General features: G+C 41.0%; 1 protein-coding gene across 4 annotated transcripts in view; it reads left to right on the forward strand.

Moving 5' to 3' along the window:
- The window catches only part of Moca-cyp (nuclear cyclophilin protein Moca-cyp), a 414,025-nt gene that overhangs the window by 55,125 nt on the left and 335,708 nt on the right, over positions 1-23,192 (forward strand). For 3 of the 4 annotated variants that reach the window (XM_067137906.2, XM_067137907.2, XM_067137908.2), the window contains exon 2: positions 8,166-8,459. In XM_067137906.2, the coding sequence (XP_066994007.2) occupies positions 8,168-8,459 (292 nt within the window). In that variant the 5' untranslated portion in view covers positions 8,166-8,167. Of the gene's footprint in view, positions 1-8,165; positions 8,460-23,192 lie in introns of those variants that run through there. The other variant, XM_067137909.2, reaches the window with a different exon arrangement.

Here is a 23,192-nt window from a genome sequence, read left to right on the forward strand (position 1 = left end):
ATTTAAATTCTTAATTGCACATTGGTGGGACAAATTGACGTTTATCCAAATATAATTTAAGCCCCAGAATGCGTTGCAAAGAACGGTTAACTTCACTCAAACTTTGAGTTTTGAAATGCATTCCCAGTAAGATTTCACAAAAGAATATCTTACACCAGTTGTTTTTTGCTTATCTTTGACAAGAAGTGAGATTGACTGTTAGGAAAAAATGAGTTTTTTTAGAAAAAGAGAACAATTACTTCTTTCTTACTTCCATAAGTGTACTGCATCTTTGAAATATAACAATTCAGTGTTCGAAGAAAGTCACGCATACAGAAGTAGCTAATACCAATATAAATGGTCCGTTATTGGACATTATAAATTTTCCAGCTAACTCATTCCTGGTTGCCAGCGTTTCGCCCTGGTGTGCTAAGTTGGGCTCATCAGTTGGTAAATAGCACACCCACCAAGATGCATGGCTAGTGCATACCGTGAAGGCCGCTGCGTAGGCTACTTGAAGTCACCGGCAGTGCCAGTGCACTTGAAAGACTGTCTCATTACCAAAAATTGATGTCGGCCTGGCCATCTGATGATATCAACATCTATATCATACAGAAGTAATTCACCAAATGATTCCTCGTGGAGATTTTAAAGGCTTTTTCTGTCTTCTCACCTTAAAAAACAGGCTGAAGTAATAGCAGGGAGACCAATTCCCAATGTAAAACAGTCCTCCACCTAGGCCCTGACACACCAAAGGTACTGATGAACTCAGTTTTGAACAAGCATAGCTCAATACATAGGGGTCAGAGCGGGATTGAAATAGGGGAACGGACATGCACACAAGGAATTAAAGAATCTTGTAGAACATTCTTCCATGATGTAAGCAGAAACCATGGTTCCTAGGTGGTGCAGCAGTAAGTTGTTGACTTTATGTGCGAGCTGGGGGGGGTACAAAACATGGAGCTAAGTCGCGAATAGTGGGTTCGATGCAACAGCAGCAGCAGCCAACGATGGGTAAATAGGACTGCTACAGTCGCTCGCACCCTGAACCAAACTTACCAGATTCAATCCTTGCTCAGTCCGATGGTATTTGAAGGTGCTCAAATATGTCAACCTCCTGTTGATAGATTTATTGGCATGTAAAAGAACTCCTGCAGCACTAAATTCCCACACCTTAGTGTCTCCGAATACCGCAAAAGTAGTTGGTGGGATGTAAAATAACATTTTTAAATATCTTCAGCTTTTCGGATTGTCACTCGAAGAGATGCAGAAGTTGCGTCTTTGTTCTGATCTATCTATCTTCTGCGAGCTCTTCCACATGGCCTGTTTAGCTAGTGCAGACTTTTCTAACTTTTGTTGTTTTGAGGAACCTTAGAAATTTGTACCTAAACATATCTATCGTTAAGCTGCAACTGGACTAATTCCGATCAGACCCAGTGGCATGTAGTGACAAGATATGTGAGCCATGGCTTCCCTCACAAAGTTTGTATAAGGCAAGATTACCATAGGGCGGAAGAAGATTGCATATTCATGTTATGTTGCTGCAGCTGCGAATAATGTAATTTAGAACCATGTCTTAAAATACCTGAGTTTAACCACTTACAGTGGAGAAAACTCCTCAAGAAACCATATGCACATCTGTGGAAATTTCTCCTTTAATTTAAAGGTCAATGAAAGTGGCAACAACATTGCCATCACTTCCTTTTGATACTGACCTGTGTTTTGTGCAGTAGCAACGTTGCACAATCTAATATTGACAGAACCAAGAAGAGAAACTGAATGTGGCAAATAACTGCATGGTGTTTTCATGGTACCAAGAACGTAAATACCCCCTGTGGGTGGGGGACGCAGATGAATACACCCACGGTATCCCCTGCCTGTCGTAAGAGGCAGCTAAAAGGGACCCAAGGGGCCCTCAGCTTGGGAGTGTGGGTTGGCGAACACAGGGCTCTTAGCTGAGTCCTGGTATTGCTTCCACTTACTTGTGCCTGGCTCCTCACTTTTGTCTATCCTGTCCGACCTCCCTTGGTCAACTCTTGTTCTTTTCTCACCCCGATGGTATTAGAGTATTCAAGGCCTAGGGAGTCTTTCATTTTCACGCCCTTCGTGGCCCTTGCCTTTCTTTGTCCGTTACTTCATTTTTCGAAGTGACGGATCACTACTTTTTTCTTCTTTTTTCTCTTTAGCTACCCCCTGTGGGTGGGGGATGCAGACGAAGAATACACCCACGGTATCCTCTGCTGTCATAAGAGGCGACCAAGGGATGATCAAATTAGAACCATGAAACTATTTGTGATTAGTACCACCACGCAGGGGAACACATGGGTCGCCTTTACTTGCGCGTAGTACCATTATGTTGGGTACTAAATAGGTTTGTGATTAGTAGCAAACGTGGGCACGACGGCTTTTACAGTACCTGTGATTAGTAGCACTATATGAGCGACACCATGTGACGAAGGAACCCATGGTTCTGGCTTGCCTAAGATTAGTACCCACTATATGAGAAACACCACAGGATAGTACGAGTCCCTGTGGTTAGTACACTTAGGTGATGAACACCATAGGTTTGCGTTGCCTGTCAGTGGCGCCGCATTGTGTGAAACACATTCGGTCTGTAATACATGTGCGAATTTCATCACCTGTGAGTCGTACCATAATGTATGGAATACCGCGAGTCTACGCTACTCTTGAATTGTACTGCAACATGGGAAATACCATGGTTCTACTTTTCTAGTGATAAATACCATTATGAGGGCTGATGACATGGATTTTGGACCCGTTTCGAGAACGAGCATATTCTAATCGATTCAGCATCATGCTATAGAAGCAGTCCCTTGGTCAGTACTTCTATTGTTTTGTGCGAGCTTCTGTGCATGTGAGGCACTGTGGGTTGGATCCACTGATCGTTTTAACTTCATATCAATCCATCCATTCATTCTTCGTCCTCGTGCTTTGAATTCTGGTCAGTGGAGGATTTTGGGCTTTTAATTTGTCATCTCATTTCGTACCATTAGGGGCTGATGACCTCGATGTTGGGCCCCTTTAAACAACAAACATCAATCAATCAAAACGTAAATTTGGGAGTCAGTACTGTAGTGCTAGAGTTTATAACTGAGTTGAAAAATGATAGTTTTGCTGTAATTTACAATATAATTCAACTAAGAGCATTGGAAGCAGTAAAAATATTGAATCTCAGTTGACAAATGTTGATGCACTTTTCTTTTTCAATAAAAATCTTGGGAGCCTCTGTTATGCAAGGAAGAATTTATAACGGAAAAATTATATGTATTAAGCATCATCTCAATTGTGAAATGACTTATAGCATGAATAGCAATATAGCAAACCTTTAGCAATAATGACTATAAACTGTATATGATGGTCTTGCCACAGACAAGTCTACAGTGGATCAATGTATCAGTCCTAGCATCAGTTGTGTAACTGATGTAACGAAACACAGATAGTATACAGCATATTGTACTGTAAAAAGTATACCATTAAATATTGACAATACTAAACATCACTAAATTGCTGTGTAAGTTGACTATTTAGACTTATTCCTTTTCACCGCAGAAAAAGATCCTTGTGGTCATTCAGTCTGTGAACTGATGTGTTTTAAAAATGTCACAATATAACAGCAAGAGATGAGAGTAAAATTCAGGCCAGTGAGATGGTTCCTGAGGAGTATGGTAGGGAAGACAAGGAGAGGCAGAGAAAGACACGTTGAGATCAGAAAAGAAATAGGGGTAGTAAAACTGAGCGATAGGTTGGAGATTGACATTGTTTAGACATGTTATGAGGATGGTGGATGGAAGGATACCAAAACAAGTGTTGGAGGCTAACTTGACTTAATTCCTGTATCTCCTAAGTAGAGCATAGGGCATCAATGAACATCTGCCACCGGACTCTGTTTTATTCATCCGGCTTCTATTCATTGATGTTTCTGTAATAGGTTAATGTTGGGCGTGTACAGTAGGTTATTGGCCTTCAGCACCCAAAGCCTGGCGAAGGGGCTGCCTTCTAAGTAGCCAGGCCTACTGATTTTCTGCCGGAGTTTCTTCCCTTAGCCTTTGAAATTCCCATTTCTAACTACAAGGCAGCAGTTCCTGTTCTATTTTCCCCGAATAGGAGGGTTGCCTCTTCCGTCAGTTCCACCGTTCCGAAGCCCCTTTTCTCCACCTTCACTTCCGTTGAGGTCTTCACCGTAACCCTGGCAAGGGACCCTTACATGGGACTACCATCTAGACCAAGGTTTTTTTAAGAAGTGTTACTCCTCTATCGCTCGCCCTTTGTCCTGACTTGTGACAGGCAGAGCCCGGCTTCCGGGACATTGGGCCCATGGTGGTGGGTTTGTTGGAGGCTAAGATAGAGGAAAAGAGTGCAAGAGGGATGCCCAGAGCAAGATGGATGGACTCTGTCAACAACAGTATGATCAAAATAAGACTGGACAGGAGTATAATTACTGAAGAGGAGTGGTAGAAGGAGAGGCAATGATAGAGAAGTACCATCAACACCCTGACATGGCAGGAGCTGGATAAGGGGAAATGACAGGGATATACAACCCAGTTGACTTCTGCAGTCATTCTAACAGTCTGGATTATTTCATGTTCGTTGAAATGAATCTGTCACGATCAGAGATTTTCACGTACTGTTGTTTAAAACTGGAATTTACACGAGTACTTTGTCCATTTCTCCTCATCACCAATAATTACTTCTCATACTCTAAAAATACTAGAAACCGTCATCCCCTGTATGTGTATGCTAAAGATATTGTTGCTATGCTCCGGGATAAGCTTACGGTATTGTGTGTTCAGCACAACTACAGTAATTGTGTAGCCATTTATCTCCATTTACTAGTTTTATTAAATGCAAGAGTGCATCCAGTTTGAAGTATTAGCCTACCTAAAGACCGTTTTTGTTCAAAATGAAGTGTTCATGAATCAAGGATATTGTTTCCAAAATGAAAATTGGGGCCCATCCATTATGCGGTGGTGTACATTATGCAATAAAATTGGGTATGTAGGCCTAAAAGTCGTGTGCTCACCTTTTACCATTATGTAGGCATATGTTCACCATTCAGAACGGGTGGTTTTCACACCCACTTATTTTTTACGGCTGTAAAAATTGAATGAAATGGGGGTCATATGCGAGTAAATACAACATGTCATTAGTGCACATTGTGTGTTCTCGTGTCAGAAATCTAACTTGCAGAATTTTAATCCCACTTGTCAAGAAATTTTCTTTCTTTATGCATTTATGCATTTATTTTAAGCCTTTGTAAGTGACTTATATAGGCCTCTTGGCCCTCTTTAAACACTTAACCGCAATATACATAGTGACCTAATTTGAAAGTTACGAGGGCCATCCGAAAAGTAGTACCCGTTAGCGCCGCATGAAGCGCTGACGACTCGGGTAGCTGCTGGGTGTCAGTGGCTGGTCTGCCTGCTCTGTGCGAGGTTGCGTGATGCTAGCATTGCCTGTGTTGTGTCTGTGATCGTTCAAAATGTTTAAACAAATTGAGAACCCTGCCAGTTGTAAAGTGAGGGCCGTGATGAAATTTCTTATTGCACGAAACGTTCGACCTTGTGATATTCATCACCAATTAACAGAGGTGTATGGAGACAATGTGATGGACGAGTTGTCTGTTCGGCGCTGGTGTCGCAACTTCAACCTGGGGAGGGGGAATACACGCGACGAGGAGTGTTCAGGGAGACCATCTGTCATTACAGACCAACTGCTGAGCGCAGTAGACGAATGCGTGAGGAACGATCAGCGCGTCACAATTGATGAACTCTGTGAACATTTTCCTAATGTGTCTCGAACAATTGTTCATGAAATTGTCGAAGACCATCTGCATTATTCAAAAATCTGTGCAAGGTGGGTCCCTCGCATGCTTACAGAGGAGCATAAAACCAAGCGCATGGCTGCAGCACTGACGTTTCTGGGACGTTATTCCGATGGAGACTCTCTCCTGACTCGCATCATTACTGGGGACGAAACATGGGTTTGTTACGCATCACCTGAGAGTAAACGACAGTCAGTGGAGTGGCATCATGCTCATTCACCAACCAAACCAAAAAAATTCAAGACAGTTCTGTCCACCAGGAAACTCATGGCAACAGTTTTCTGGGATCACCGAGGTGTACTGCTCATTGATTTTATGGCCCGTGGAGACATAATTAATGCTAATGCGTATTGTGAAACATTAAAGAAATTACGGCGGGCAATACAAAATAGACGGCGAGGTCTATTGTCTACAGGCGTCATTCTCCTTTATGACAGTGCCAGGCCTCATGCAGCTGCGATAACACAACTTTTGCAGCAATTCAAGTGGGAAACTTTCGACCATCCCCGTAAAGCCCGGACTTGGCCGCTTCAGATTTTCATCTCTTTACGAAGCTTAAAGACTTCCTGGCGGGAAAAAGATTTGACAGCGATGAAGAACTTAAACGAGCTGTGACTACGTATCTCAATACCCTGGCTGCGGAGGACTATGACGCTGGAATACAAAAACTCATCCCACGTTATGACAAATGCCTAAATTTGCTTGGAGATTATGTAGAGAAGTAGTGTAAAGCATGCTCTTTCCAATAAAAATGTGTATATTTGTTAATATTTACTCCTGTGTCTTTATTGCGCAAATGGGTACCACTTTCCGGATGGCGTTCGTATTTCATAAGATTGTATACCTATAATTACTAACTGCCTAAGGTAGTGGAATAGTGATTATGTTAACTAGCTGCCTGTCGGGCAGTTGCGTGTGCCGTGGCCATTTATATATAGATGCACGGCAGGTGGTCTATCACATAGTAGTTTTCTGCAGCTAGTTCAAGTCTTATGTTTTTAGATGGCACAACATGCAGTATACTGTTTAAATTCTGAGATCTTTTCTCTCTCTCTCTCTTTCTCTCAGCAGAGTAAGATTAAGGGCAAGCTACTGAAACAGACCATTTGGCAATCAGTTTCTCGCGAAAAAAGAAATCCAACTCGCCCTTTATGGGCTGATGGTTTCCGACAACACCAGATGAATTATTACAGTTAATTATTACAGATGAAATCGAAGGTTATTTTACTTTATACATTCTCATGGCTCAAGGAAGAAAATCTACCTTACAGTCCTAGTGCTGTGAGAATGCAGACTGTATAGAAGTCAGATTATTGGAGATATTTTTGAAACTAGAGCAATGAGTGCATCTTTCCACTTTACTGAGTTATTGCTTGAAGTAAAGTAAATAATAATAAATATACTGGGCAAGTTGGCCATGCGGTTAGGGGCGCGCAGCTGTGAGGTTGCAACCGGGAGATAGTGGCTTCGAATCCCATTGTCGGCTGCCCTGAAGTCTGTGGTTTCCCATTTTCACACCAGGCAAATGCTGGGGCTGTACCTTAAGGCCACAGCCGCTTCCTTCCAACTGCTAGGCCTTTCCTATCCCTTCGTCGCCATAAGACCTATCTGTGTCGGTGCGACGCAAAGCAACTAGCAAAAAAAAAAAAAAACCAAACTAATAAATAAATGTGTAATAATAGGCAATATTATATCGGTTGTGCAGGTCACAATTTAAATGGGAATTTTCTTGCATGAGTTTTATTGCTTATGATACCATATAATTCATATCTGATACACCTGATATTTGTGCTATGCAGGAAATTATTGAAAATGTTGTAGCAATTAAAACCTTTTCCCCCATTAGGCCATTGATGTCTCAATAGAATGTTCCAAAGTGAAGCTCTCGCAGTTGTTGAATGTGTTTCAGTCCATGATTTCTGGCCTATATATCTATGATTAAGTAATCTTTTAAGGTGTATTGCTTCCAAATGTAGTGAGGGCCTTTAAATGTGCCAACTGTATGTCATTGACACCGGGCACGTTAAGGAAATCCTACAGGAAACATTAAACAAATAACATTATTATTCCTTATGAGTAAAGAATGGAATTGAGACAATGAGGAAAGAATGGAAAGAAGATAAGTTTGTTAAAAAAAAAAAAAAAGCTTGTTCCTCAAATTGTGACATCTTCATCTGGTTATTAATAGTTTTCTATTGTCACATCTAATAGCACATTAAGTTTTCAAGAAAATTGATAAATTGCGAGTTATATGTACATTCTTGATAAAGGAGTTTTGTGTCATTATTTTTGTTAATAATCATAAGAAATTTACCTCACTGTATAAATGTAATTTTGCTTTCAGCAATGACTGTGACAAAGCAGCATCGTCCACGCTGCTTCTTGGATGTAGAAGTTGGTGGACTACCAATGGGCCGTGTGATTTTGGAGCTGTTTTCTGATGTTTGTCCTCTAACCTGTGAAAACTTTCGAGCTCTATGCACGGGTGAGAAAGGTCTTGGTAAGACAACAGGAAAACCTCTCCACTACAAAGGAGTTATCTTCCACCGTGTGGTCAAGGATTTTATGATTCAGGGTGGAGACTTTTCAGTTGGTAATGGCACAGGAGGAGAGTCTATCTATGGAGGGACTTTTCCAGGTAAGTTTGTAGTGCCTATTGTTTACTAATTGCCCTTGCGTTCCTGAGGTTCATGTACAGGAGAGGGATTTTTTTGGGGATGTAAATTCATATTCAGAATTGAAAGCTTCACATTTTACTTGTGTTCATCATACGAGGGGTGGGGCATAAATCAGTCAGAGGCATTTACCTTTCAGCGGATGATACATGTAAACTATGTCAACAATGGGGAAAGATTACAGCCTTGTCTAACCCCTGAAAGTACTTTGAACCAGGTACTCATTCTACCATCAGTTCTCACTGCAACCCAACCATGCAAGACTTGACACTGGCTATCAATTAAGTAATAAGTGGTTGCCAGCCATTAAGGATTTACGTAGGTAGTTCCCTTCCCTGTCCCTTCACTATTATTATTTCGTTTTGGTGTTTTTCAAATTTGTATGTTGCTCATCGCCAGATTTTTCATTCCAGGCTTTTGTCCATGTCATACATTCATATGTGACTTCCTGTCAGACTGATTCTGATGGTTCCGCCAGCTTCCGCTTCGAACGCTAGCGCTGTACAAAGTTCGGTGAGCCGTCTAGTGACAAATGAACGTACCACTTCCACCTCTATTATAACGTCTAAATTCAAACCTCATTCTTGAGAAGCCGAACTCGTGAACAGATGAGATTTTCTTCTGAAGACGCAGAGCAAAGTTCTCTGTGAAACGTGAAGAATTTCACTTTGTTTTCTTAACCCGGCATAAGCCTAAAAGCCTATATAATATTTTGGAACTTGATAGTAGGTGCGATCAGTATGGTATGAAAATTAGCCTTTCCAAGACTAAATCGATGTTAGCATTCAAGAAATCCAAGAGAATTGAATGTCATATTCGGGATACAAAGCTGGAACAGGTAGATAATTTCAAGAACTTAGCATGTGCGTTCTCCCAGGATGGTAATGTAGTAAGATTGAATCAAATTACAGCAAATCTAATGCAGCGAGCTTGCAGTTGTGATCATCAACATTCTGTAAGAAGGAGGTTAGTTCCCGAATGAAGCTATCTTTACATTAGTTTTTTTTTTTTTCAGGCAAACTCTACTTTATGGGAGTGTAAGTTGGGTGGACTCAGGATATCTTACAGCAGGTCGTTTGGGATTTCTGGGGACTATGTTTGAAGGGTTTTTAGCTTAGGAAAAACCATGTCTCCGCCAAGGAACATGCTCAGTTGGAAATCCAGCATTCCTACTATAGCCCGACAGCATAATTTCCATTGCAGCAGACTTTTTCGTTGAGCTAGCATGTCTACCTTACCCCACTCCTAACAGGCTTTCCAGAGGCCATAGATACTGCCTGGACATCCATTTCCTAAGGGCCTTTTTAGGAGTCGAAATTCACAGACGTCCATGGGTGACCCATCCAGTGCCTTCAGGCTAAATGATTAGCGTGATGGCCTTTGGTCTCAGGGGCCCCGGCTTTGATTCCCGGCAGGGTCGGGAGTTTTAACCATAATTGGTCAATTTCGATGGCATAGGGGCTGGGTGCATGTGTCGTCTTCATCATTCATTTTTTATCACAATGCGCAGGTCGCCTACGGGAGTCAAATCAGAAGACCTGCATCTGGCGAGCTGAACTTGTCCTCGGACACTCCTGGCACTAAAAGCCATATGCCATTTCATTTCACCGGAATGTCAGTAAAAGGAATTGCACTGATTCCAGTTTCCATCTCTATTCTCTCTAAGAACAGCCGAGTTGAACGAGAAGTGTGGCTTTATGCTTTATATTGATGTACCTGTATCTGATTTTTTCCCCTCCTATACAGTGCTGGGATATCTGCGTTGTAAATGGCTGTTAAAACCTCTTGCGGATAGTATGTAGAGTTCACCGTTACGTTATTAGTGACAGAGCTAATGGTTAACTTTCCATTTTAACAGACTGGCATTGTTTATACAATGTTTGATTAATTCTTTTGTCTCTAGGGCAGTAGTAAATCGTGCAGGGTTTGTTACAGATCTAAGGTACACATATGCTTCATCTAATGTCACAACATTTTTTCATCTGTCCCTTGCCAGATAGCCCTCATACAACTTTCTTGTGTTGGTGCGTCGTTCCGAAATGTGACGAGGCAACAGGTTGTAAATTTAGCGCTTATGCTGCTTTTTTAATTGCAGATCTTTGATGAGTATGGTGTACAGACATCCTCAACTTAAGTGTGATAGTCCTTTTGCGGCCGGGTTTACCACGTGAGACAGGGGCCTTCACTTTCCTCACCACTTCTGGTGTACAGCTGATGGCTGGTCGTGGATTTTCCTGTGTTTTCCCCTGTGGAATTAACCCCTGTCGGCCTTCACTTTTTTTTATTGTATACAGCACTGATTCACGCTTCTTGCTTACTCCTTGGATTGTAGAATAGCTGTATTTAGCATCAGAAACGGCTGTTATGTAGCCCTCCCAGTAATGGTCTGCTTTGGCATTGTTGTAGCTAACGTTACAAAAGTCTACACACACATTCTCAGTAGTGATGTGAATCATCACTCCCCATTTTCACATGCTCAAGTTGATAACAAGGCTGCCAGCGGCCTTCAAACTCGTCACCAGAGATCCCGAACGATCTTCTGTATTATATGAAAGTAGCTAAAATGATTGGCGGTACAAACAGGTGGGAATAATGGCAGGAGGGTACTCGGAATGAGGAAATAAAGGATAAGTAAGAAATGAACTCGATTGATGAAGCTGGACGCATGAACAGGCTTCGGTGGTGGTGTCACACTTGGCGAATAACTTTGTTATGAGGGTAAGTGAAGCAGAGGGAGACCAAGACGACGATGGTTAGATTCAGTTTCTAATGATAGGTTAATATAATTATAAAAGTAATTGAGGCCATGGAAGTAGTTACAAATAGAGGGTTGTGGCGGCAGTTTGTAAATTCACAGAGGCTTGCAGATTGATTGCTGAAAGTCTATGATGATATATGTAAGCTTACTGGACAAAAAATTAGTCACCCCTTGCAAATTCATTAAGAGCATCATTTAATACTGTGTAACTCTGCCTGTGGACTTGAGAACCGCCTGGATTCGGTTACGAAGTGAGTCCATAAAGTTGTGCAGGTATGTTGCATCCATGTTAGGCCACTCGCTTTAGATTTGATCATGCAATTCCACCAAATTGCGGGATACTGATTTCGGCGTTTTACCCGCTGTTCTAACATTTCCCACAGATTTTCAATGGGGGTTCAAGTCAGTTGATATTGCAGGCCAATTGAGATGTAATAGGGTGGGGGAGTGTTCATAAAACCAGTCACATATATGTCCAGTCCAATGAACTTTGCTGTCGTCATGTTGAAAAATCAGTGTGTCAATAGCATACTCATTGTGCAGATGTTGACTGAAAGGCAACACCAAATCATCCAGAACGTTGAAATAAACATGCTGGTTCATGTTAGTTGTCACCTCAGTGAATGAGCCCAATCCATGATGTGAGAAACACCCTCAAAACATCATAGACCCACCTCTGGTTTGAACCCGATCCTGCACTCCTCCAGGCTGAAATTCTTCTTTTGGCCTTCGGTGCACTTGATGACATGCGTCATTAGAATACAGGCAAAAAAACATGATTCGTCAGACCATGTTACGTCCCGCCAGTCAGCTACTATATATGTTCAATGATTTCTAGCCCATTGAAGACATGGAGCTTTTTTGTGCCTGTGTGAGCAATGCCCTCTTGTGAGGTGACTGGCTCAAAATGTTCATTGCATGCAGTTCCCGTTGGTGTTCTTTCCATACCAGGTTGGGATGGACATTCATTCACGGACTGCAGCAATTCCGGTCTGGTTTGGAAGCGATTTTGATTCACAGTATATAACAAATTCCAACTTGTACGTTTGAGAAGTTTCACCTTCCCACTGCTCTAAAATCTTACAACTTTCTTAAATTAAAATAACATTATTTTAAAATTAGTTGGTAAATTTTTCATTTTTCATAGAAAAAATCTTCAACCGTGATCTTGAAAGACACTTTAAAAATGCCCAAAATCACAGGTTACATAAGTAAAACACAATTAACCACTGCACTAATTTTGTCCTTGACAAGATAAAAGGTCTAAATGTCTAAAGAGTCTTGGTGTTTTTTTTTTTTTTTTTTTTTTTTTGTCACTATTTGATATCTCATGATGTAGAAGATGTGTTACTCATGAAATGCCACTTTGAAAACTATCCCAAGGTAAAGGGATCTTAACATTTCTTAATGAATAAATGAAACAGTAGTCACAACTATGCAAATGTTTGTAACATTCAACACTTGATGTGAATGGAAAGGGTAGATGTGCTACTATTACGGATTGTCCGTAATGATTACGGATTTCACTTTGCGATTATGTCATTATGATCAAAGGGGAAATTATTACGGAAAAGCAACATTATCACGATAAAAATTAATTTCTACAAAAAAAAATAAAAGTAAAAAATGCTCAATCCCTGAGAGCATTACTGGTCTTCTCTCCTCGTTTCATTGTTTGTAAGTTGGCAACTCAACATATTTGGGGGTTATTTGGTCGTCGCATCCTTTTGTTTCCTGGGAGTGTTGTGATATCACGGCCAGCTACATACAGTAGATACACGCTGCTCTCTTAGCCAGAATGACGCATCAAGTTGGCTATGAAGTAGGCTCTTCTTGCTTTGCTTTTCTCAAGTACACGTTTTTTTGTTGTGTGCGTAGACGTGAGTGGTATATTTAGTCCGTTCCAATTCTAATTATCCTAGTCGTTGACTCAAAAAGAAGTGATTGGTTTTGTAAAATGAAGTGGAAGAATTGTCAATTTCCATCTTTTCTAAGAAGACAGCAGTGTTACAGAAATATCGAGACGGTTACACGTACGAATGGCCATGCCTACTTTCTTCACGTGTTAGTGAAAAACCACGTGTTCTGCAGCGTCTTCATGTGATTTCTCTGTGGCTCACAGTGGACAGGATAATTGCAGAAGACGCATAGAATCCAAGAAACATCACACATACGGTGAAGCAAAATTATGAAACCAGTCTGTTTCATAGTTCTTCGTAAAAAGTAATGAAACTGCGGTGGCAAATGCTGAATCAGTTTCAGACCACGCTGGAAAGTTATTTAGGTCAATGTACTCTGACTCTAAAATATCTCAAACTTGGTTGTGCAAGAACTAAAACCTCTGCTTTAGTTCAATACACGGCATCTGAGGCAAACAAGGAATTAAGTGAATTTTTGCAAATAACACCTTTTTCTGTGACTAATGATGGTGGTACAGATTCAAATGCAGTTAAACTTATCCTATAGTTTTCTCTTCTTTTTAATGCTCAGAGAGGCCAATTATGAACTCTCCTGTTATTGTTAGAGAGTACTCACCACACAGGCAAGTGTATTTTCTATGTTATTAATAGTGAATTGTCTTCTTTAGCCATTCTATGGGAAGACTCCATTTCTTTTTCATCTGACAATACATACACATTGATAGGAGCAAATAAAGGTGTTGCCAATGAGTGAACGACAGGTATTCTTCTGTTTATGTTCCGGGTTGTTCACGTTATTTCATACATATATGTGCACAAAAAGCAGCAGCCCAATTACCAGTCAATGTAGAGTACATTTTGGTTCAGTTATCTTGATAAGAGTTCTAAAAGGCAAAACACATTGAAAGTATATCAGGCTGTTTGTGGCACAGGGGGTCACAAAATTTTGAAATATGTTAGTACCCAGTGGCTCTCACTTCTTCAGTCTCTTACTTGAGTTCTTGAGCAGTGGGAAGCTTTGACACTCACGTTTTGTATTGAGCCCGACCATAAAAATGAGAGCACCAAGCAGTTTAAAACAGTAAAATCTTTCTTACAAGACCCACACACAAAACTGTTTTGCTACTTTCTTCAGAGTACACTTCCTGTCTTAAACTCAGTAAATTTATTTCTGCAAGAAGATGCTCTTGCCATACATCTTCTTAGGAGGAAACTTACTGGTCTTTTAACTGACCTGTTGGTTAGATTTGTTCATCGATGTTCTATTCAGTCAGAATCTACCTCCATTTTGAGTGTTTAATTCAAGAGGCCAATGAGGACTTGGTAATTGGAGCAAAAGCCAGGGCATACTTGAAAGATAATGACTTGTGATGAAGAGGTGTTTTATAATTCTGTAAGAGAGTTTTATATGGTGGCTTGCAGTTACATTATCAGGGAATTTCCCCTTGATGATGAATTTCTTCATCATGCCGAAATTGTAAACATCTCCCTCAGAATGAAAGTTTCCTATTCATCTCTTGAATATTTTGTTCAAAGATTCCCAAGTTTGGTCAAGGAAAGTGAATATGACAAACTTGAAGAGGAATTTGCAGTTTACCAGTGTGATACTTACCCTGAATATATTGTACATGGACCTAACATTGATGTCAACTGGGGCAACATTGAAGAGCTTAAAAATGAAAGTGGACAAATTAGGTAATAAAATCTTAAGTAATGTCGTATTTGCAGTACATATTAAGTGTACCTCACAGTAACTTTCCAACAAAGTTTTCAGTGTTATTAGGAAAAATTGGAAAGATTTCAGGCCTACATTAAGTACATGTACACTGGAATCGCTTATGGTTCTGAAGACAAAAATGTCATCTCAGGGGGAAAACCTACACAGTAAAGCAGCTGCTGGGTGAAAAACAAGCTACAAAGAATTTTTAAAATCACAGAACTAACAGATAATGAGCAAATTTTATTGTGTTATATTAGAATAGATTGCTGATAGAAAGGGCAAACGGTGTGCTTTGGATTTGACTCATATACGTTTTGAGGGGGCGGTGTACGAGTTAAAAATGGGATTATTGATAACCCACTTCAAAGTTTGCCAGGTCTGAAAGGGGGAATTTTCTTGGCAGATGAAATAGACTAAATTTTTGTTTGAGAAGGAAAGCATGTCTGTATGATTTGGTTGCGTCCTAATCTGGGAAGGAGAACAAAATTTTGAAGCTTGATAACGACAGTGTTTAATGAGACCTCATGTTTTTTTTTTTTTTTTTTGCTAGGGGCTTTACGTCGCGCCGACACAGATAGGTCTTATGGCGACGATGGGATAGGAAAGGCCTAGGAGTTGGAAGGAAGCGGCCGTGGCCTTAACTAAGGTACAGCCCCAGCATTTGCCTGGTGTGAAAATGGGAAACCACGGAAAACCATTTTCAGGGCTGCCGATAGTGGGATTCGAACCTACTATCTCCCGGATGCAAGCTCACAGCCGCGCGCCTCTACGCGCACGGCCAACTCGCCCGGTGACCTCATGTTTACTCACAACCTGACACCCCTCACTGCTGACTCACAATGGGGCTCTTACTGCACTCAAAGCTGCTTTCTTCCTGGTGTTGTATCTGTGTGCTTGCATGGTCTGCGTGTTTAGTGGAGGGAGGGCAAACAACAGCTCGGAAGGCGGTGGAGGGGAAATGTTCCTTCTAGCTTGGGGAATATTTTCCTTCTGTAGCCCTTTTTTTTTTATTGATGCGGAGTAGGTTTAATAAAGGAGGTAATGAATCAAGTAAAGGATTCCTATTTCTTATGTTTTGTTCAGATTTTGATTATCACTATAGTACTTGTCCAGGAAAGTAAAATCAGTTCTGCGTTGTATTCATGAGGCACCCTTTCTTCACTCTTTTTATTACTTTCAGGTCTTGTTCATTTGAATTATATGTATGTCCAGACTCCTCAGTGTGGCTACTCATAGCAGAGAGTTTTCGGTGCTTACTGGCATTTAACCCCTCAGTGCGGTGGATTTAAATGCCCGGTCGTCTCTGTGCTGCGGGAGGAGTTCTGAGCGTGGTTCATGCAAGGCTTTATTCAAAGCAACACAACTTTGGTACTGTTTTATGGATTTCAATAAAACTTTCACATGCATGTTTAGAAAACTCCCTTCTATTGGAAAATATGATGCTATCTTACTTTACTAGTTCAGTTTGGTGTGAAATGTCTCGAAGCATCCCTCAACGCAGAGACCGGCTTCGAAGTCGACACCGAAACACTGTCTCTCTCCAAATTTTCTGTTTGTAGCACACGACATAATCGGATAAATTTTGAAAAGTTTGGAGGGTCCCTGATGTGTATTAAGTGCCTCGTTGTTGAAATGCATAAAATTACTAATTGATTCAGACACATCCATTGAAATAACTGACCCAAAATTGGTGTAGACAGAATAGAGCTTTTAGAAAAACAGCTTTGTTGCGTAGTCTTTTGTATTATAGCCATTAGCATATAAAGAGCAATCACAGCGTATATCTTGTCCTTTGTGACTGGTTTCCAATCCCACATTCTGGAAAGAATTGTTAATAAGCCCCTAGATCAGATTCTTTGCTCATCATATAAATTTGTTTCACGAAACTATTAGTTCCACTAACTCATCTGTAAAGAACATGTTAAAAACAGTCACACCATCACATTCCCCGACTGCTTCAATCTGAGGTCCTGGGTTCCGTATAAACTATTCTGTTTGACCCACATAATTAGACATGTTTTCCCACCAAAATGTATTAGTCGTGACATGCAGATGCATTCTGTGCACTATCAATCTTAACTGATTCCGAACTGAGGATTTTGCATAGAGCGACGTCAACCATATCACTCAAATCACAATCAGAATCTAATAAACTTTTGTCAGAACCACTCAACTGTTCTAAAACATCCTCTATTTCCAAGCTGGACAACCCACACTTGTTTATAAAAGCCATTTCCACTCAAGACTGATGAGAATGCAAGACAGCGTGTGATAAGAAAAACGGACAAAAAAAAAAAAAAAAAAAGGGTCTCGAGAGCGCTGAATAGATAAGAAAAAAATTTACAAGTTGCTTTATGGTGACGATGGGACAGGGAAGGGCTAGGAGTGGGAAGGAAGCGGTCATGGCCTTAATTAAGGTACAGCCCCAGCATTTGCCTGGTGTGAAAATTGGAAACCAGGGAAAACCATCTTCAGGGCTGCCTGTAGTGGAATTCGAACTCCCTATCTCCCGAATACTGGATACTGATTCTGTTGACAGCCAGGTTCTTCCCCAAGAGGAAATTAAGTTATAATGCAAGAAGTGTACATGGTAGTCGCCAGATAGCAGACAGAAACAGTGTTTGCACCTGGTGGCAGAGATCATTCCTTGAAATATCACTTGAATTTCAGTGACAAAACACTATCGAAATAGGGATCAAGGTATATCGTTCAAAAGCTCAAACCTTCCGCATCAAGCAGTAATGAGTTAAAACACAAACAGCTTGATCTTAACCACTAGATTGCAGTACAGTACACATGTCTACCGTGCGAGCAGTGCTCGTCACTCCATGCTGTGAGGTTAATGGTTCATGGTGTGGGTTACTGTAGTCACAACCTAGTTTGTGAACCATGGGCAACGGCTGAGTGACGTAGTCAGTGGTCCTGAGAGTTGGGATACTAGTTGCTACGGTATGGGAGTGTGAATCTCAGACACATTCTGAGTCATGGCCCTCCTTGTGCTCAGGCGCCTAGGACTATACAATCTACCGATAATCCCTAACCCGTTAGAGAAGAGATCCTCACTTGGACTATGTGTAAGTAGGTTAGCATCCTGCTTCATGAATTTACCGAGCTCAGAACATTTTAAGCAAGCCTCGGACCTATGCGAGTAACAGAGTCCCACTCCCATTTGACAGGCGAGGGACTCCTTGGAAACAACTTGGCGAACGAAATGGAATTCGATGGCGAGCTGTCAATATTAATGGGGCTTATGGAAGAAAGAAAGTATAGCTGGCTGAGTCAGCAAAGAGGATGGATCTGGATGTGATAGGAGTAAGTGATATTCAGGTGAGGGGAGATAATGAGGAAGAGATAGGAGATTATAAAGTGTACTTGACGGGTGTTAGAAAGGGAAGGGCAGAGTCTGGGGTAGGGCTGTTTATCAGGAATACCATTGCATGCAACATTGTTTCTGTTAGGCACGTAAATGAGCAAATGATATAGGTAAATTTGGCAGTTGTAGGAATTAGGACGAGAATTGTGTCGGTGTATTCACCATGTGAGAGTGGAGATGGGGATGAAGTTGACAAGTTTTATGTAGCATTGAGTGACATCGTAGCCAGGGTGAACAGCAAGGATAGGATAGTGCTAATGGGCGATTTCAATGCGAGAGTTGGAAATATTACTAAAGGATACGAAAGGGTGATTGGTAAATGTGGGGTAAATATGGAAGCTAAAAGGAAAGGGAAGCAATTTGCTGGACTTCTGTGCTAGTAAGGGTTTAGCAGTTATGAATACATTCTTCAAGCATAAGGCTGTTCACCGCTACACATGGGAGGGTAGGGATACCAGATCCCTAATCGACTGTATCTTGACCAACTTCGAATTCTGGAAATCTGTTAGGAATGTACGAGTTTTCTGGGGATTTTTCGATGATACAGACCACTATTTGATCTGTGGTGAAAATGAGGGTAGAAAATATCCAAGACTAGGAAATTAGACAGAAGTACTTGGATATGATTAGTGAGAAGTTCCGAACTGTGGACAGTAAGCAAGTTTAGGATATAGAAAGAGAATGGGTGGTGGAGAAAACCTAGGAAAGGATCAAAAGTTTTTGGGGATAAAGAGAGAACAGAAAAGCGGATTGTTAGGAACAACAGTTACACAATTTATTTTAACGACATTAAAAATAATCACATTAAAAGAAGCAAAAATTTAACAATCCTTACAAGTAGTTACCTCCTCTGCGAACCATGTGACCTTGCCGCGGTGGGGAGGCTTGCGTGTCCCAATGATGCAGATAGCCGAGCCGCAGGTGCAACCATATCGGATGGGTATCTGTTGAGAGACCAGACTAACGAATGGTTCATCGAAACGGGGGTAGCAGCCTTTCGATAGTTGCTCGGGCGGCAGTCTAGATGATTGACTGATACGGCCTTGTAATAATACTCAACATGGCTTAGCTGTGTTGATACTGCTACATGGCTGAAAGCAACGGGAAACTACAGCCGTAACTAACTCCCGAGGACATGCAGCTCTCTCTGTATGAATGATGTACTGATGATGGCTTCCTCCCGGGTAAAATATTCCGGAGGTAAACTAGTCCCCCATTCGGATCTCCGGGTGGGGACTACACGAGAGGGGGCGATCATCAGAAAGGTGGATACTGACATTCTGCGAGTCGGAGCGTGGAATGTTAGAAGTTTGAATCGTTGTGGTAGGTTAGAGATCCTGAAAAGGGAGATGGATAGGCTAAAGTTAGATGTAGTTGGTATAAGTGAAGTACGTTGGCAGGAAGAACAAGATTTTTGGTCAGGTGACCACCGAATTATCAACACAAAATCAAACAGGGGAAATGCAGGAGTTGGTTTAATAATGAATAAGAAAATAGGGCAGCGGGTAAGCTACTACGACCAGCATAGTGAAAGGATTGTCGTCAAGATAGACACCAAACCAATGCCCACCACTATAGTGCAGGTCTATATGCCTACTAGTTCAGCAGATGATGAAGAAATCAAAAGAATATATGAATAGATAGAAGATTTAATACAATATGTAAAAGGTGACGAGAATCTAATTGTGATGGGAGACTGGAATGCAGTGGTAGGTCAAGGAAGAGAAGGTAATAGAGTAGGAGAATTTGGATTGGGGCAAAGGAACGAAAGAGGAAGTCGGCTGGTTGAATTCTGCACTGATCATAATTTAGTCCTTGCCAATACTTGGTTCAAACACCACAGACGGCGGCTGTATACATGGATGAGACCTGGAGACACTGGAAGGTATCAAATAGACTTCATTATGATTAGGCAGAGATTCAGAAACCAGGTGTTGGATTGCAAAACTTTCCCAGGAGCAGACGTGGACTCTGACCGTAACTTGTTGGTCATGAAATGCCATCTGAAGTTGAAGAAATTGAAGAAAGGAAAGAATGCAAAAAGATGGGATCTAGACAAGTTGAAAGAAAAGAGTGTAAGGGATTGTTTCAAGGAACATGTTGCACAAGGACTAAATGAAAAGGCTGAAGGAAACACTATAGAGGAAGAGTGGAGAGTCATGGAAAATGAAGTCAGTAGGGCTGCTGAAGAAATGTTAGGAAGGAAGAAAAGATCAACTAAGAATCAGTGGATAACTCAGGAGATACTAGACCTGATTGATGAACGACGAAAATACAAGAATGCTAGAAATGAAGAGGGCAGAAAAGAATACAGACGATTAAAAAATCAAGTGGATAGAAAGTGCAAGGTAGCTAAGGAAGAATGGCTGAAGGAGGAGTGCAAGGATGTCGAAGGCTGTATGGTCCTGGGTAAGGTAGATGCTGCATACAGGAAAATCAAGGAAACCTTTGGAGAAAGGAAATCTAGGTGTATGAATATTAAGAGCTCAGATGGAAAGCCACTTCTAGGGAAAGAAGACAAAGCAGAAAGATAGCAGGAGCATATCCAACAGTTGTATCAAGGTAAAGATGTAAATAATTCGGTTCTGGAACATGAAGAGACTGTTGATGCTGATGAAATGGGAGACCCAATTTTGAGGTCAGAGTTTGACAGAGCTGTGAGTGACCTCAACAGGAACAAGGCACCTGGAATTGATGACATTCCCTCTGAATTACTGACTGCCTTAGGAGAAACCAGCATGGCAAGGTTATTTCATTTAGTGTGCAAGATGTATGAGACAGGAGAAGTCCCATCCGATTTTCGGAAGAATGTTGTTATACCTATTCCCAAGAAAGCCGGTGCTGACAGGTGTGAAAACTACTGCACCATTAGTTTAGTATCTCATGCCTGCAAAATTTTAACACGTATTATTTACAGAAGAATGGAAAAACAAGTTGAAGCTGAGTTGGGAGAAGATCAATTTGGCTTCAGAAGAAATGTAGGAACACGTGAAGCAATCCTGACTTTACGTCTGATCTTAGAGAATGGAATCAAGAAGGACAAGCCGACGTACATGGCATTCATAGATCTAGAAAAGGCATTCGATAATGTTGATTGGACCAAGCTGTTTATGATTCTGAAGATGATAGGGATCAGATACCGAGAACGAAGAATTATCTACAATCTGTATAAAAATCAGTCTGCAGTGATAAGAATCGAGGGCTTTGAAAAAGAAGCAGCAATCCAGAAAGGAGTGAGGCAAGGCTGCAGTTTATCCCCTCCCCTTTTCAGTGTTTACATAGAACAGGCAGTAAAGGAAATCAAAGAGAAATTTGGAAAGGGAATCACAGTCCAAGGAGAGGAAATCAAAACCTTGAGATTTGCCGATGATATTGTTATTTTATCTGAGACTGCAGAAGATCTCGAAGTTGCTGAAGGGTATGGATGAAGTCTTGGGTAAGGAGTACAAGATGAAAATAAATAAGTCCAAAACAAAAGTAATGGAGTGCAGTCGAACAAAGGCAGGTGATGTAGGAAATATTAGATTAGGAAATGAAGTCTTAAAGGAAGTAGATGAATATTGTTACTTGGGTAGTAAAATAACTAACGATGGCAGAAGTAAGGAGGACATAAAATGCAGACTAGCACAAGCAAGGAAGAGCTTTCTTAAGAAAAGAAATTTGCTCACTTCAAACATTGATATCGGAATTAGAAAGATGTTTTTGAAGACTTTCGTGTGGAGCGTGGCATTGTATGGAAGTGAAACATGGACGATAACTAGCTCAGAAAGAAAGAGAATAGAAGCTTTTGAAATGTGGTGTTACAGAAGAATGCTGAAGGTGAGATGGATAGATAGAATAACGAATGAAGAGATACTGAATCGAATTGGTGAGAGGAGATCGATTTGGCTAAATTTGACGAAAAGAAGAGATTAGAATGATAGGACACATCTTAAGACACCCAGGACTTGTTCAGTTGGTTTTTGAAGGAAGTGTAGGTGGTAAGAACGGTAGGGGTAGACCAAGGTATGAATATGACAAGCAGATTAGAGCAGATGTAGGATGCAATAGTTATGTAGAAATGAAAAGGTTAGCACAGGATAGAGTGGCATGGAGAGCTGCATCCAACCAGTCTATGGACTGATGACTCAATCAACAACAACAAGTAGTTAAGTGCGTGACCTTGAGCTAAACAGCCACAAGTACTGCACATTAAAATGTTGAATGACCGAGCTCAATGGCTGCAGTCGCTTAAGTGCGGCCAGTATCCAGTAATCGGGAGATAGTGGGTTTGAGCCCCACTGTCGGCAGCCCTGAAGATGGTTTTCTGTGGTTTCCCGTTTTCACACCAGGCAAATGCCGGGGCTGTACCTTAATTAAGGCCACAGCTGCTTCCTTCCAATTCCTAGGCCTTTCGTATCCCATCATCGCCATAAGACATATCTGTGTCGGTGCGACGTAAAGCAAATTAAAAAAAAAAATGTTGAATGTAAATAAGACTGATGTCTTATTGAAACTAGATAAAAATCAGCATAAGCCAAAAGAAATCCACAAACTGCATTATAGGCTGACTAATGTCAAACCATAATTTAAGTTACAAAAGTTTTGAAAACAAGAAAATATAAAATTGAATTAAAGATGACAAGAAAATGTTAAATTTAAATAGAGAAAAGAAAATTGATTGACATGGGTTCAGAAAGACTATTTAACTGGATGACAGAATCTTGAAGAGAATAGATTTGTAGCACTCCTCCGATGAGAAAAAGTTCAATGAAATTTTTAAAAACCAGACAGCAGCATCTAGATCCTTCAGCCATAGTACTTTGATGCCTAGCAGAAAAAAATACCTCAGGTGAACAGATCCTTACTGGCGGGTAGACGAACAAGTCGTCAGCATTATTTAAAAAAAAAGAGGAGCTATAACAACTTTGTGCTGCTGGCGAATAC

The sequence above is a fragment of the Anabrus simplex genome, chromosome 1 (genome assembly GCF_040414725.1).
Source record: "Anabrus simplex isolate iqAnaSimp1 chromosome 1, ASM4041472v1, whole genome shotgun sequence".
Lineage (NCBI taxonomy): Eukaryota > Metazoa > Arthropoda > Insecta > Orthoptera > Tettigoniidae > Anabrus > Anabrus simplex.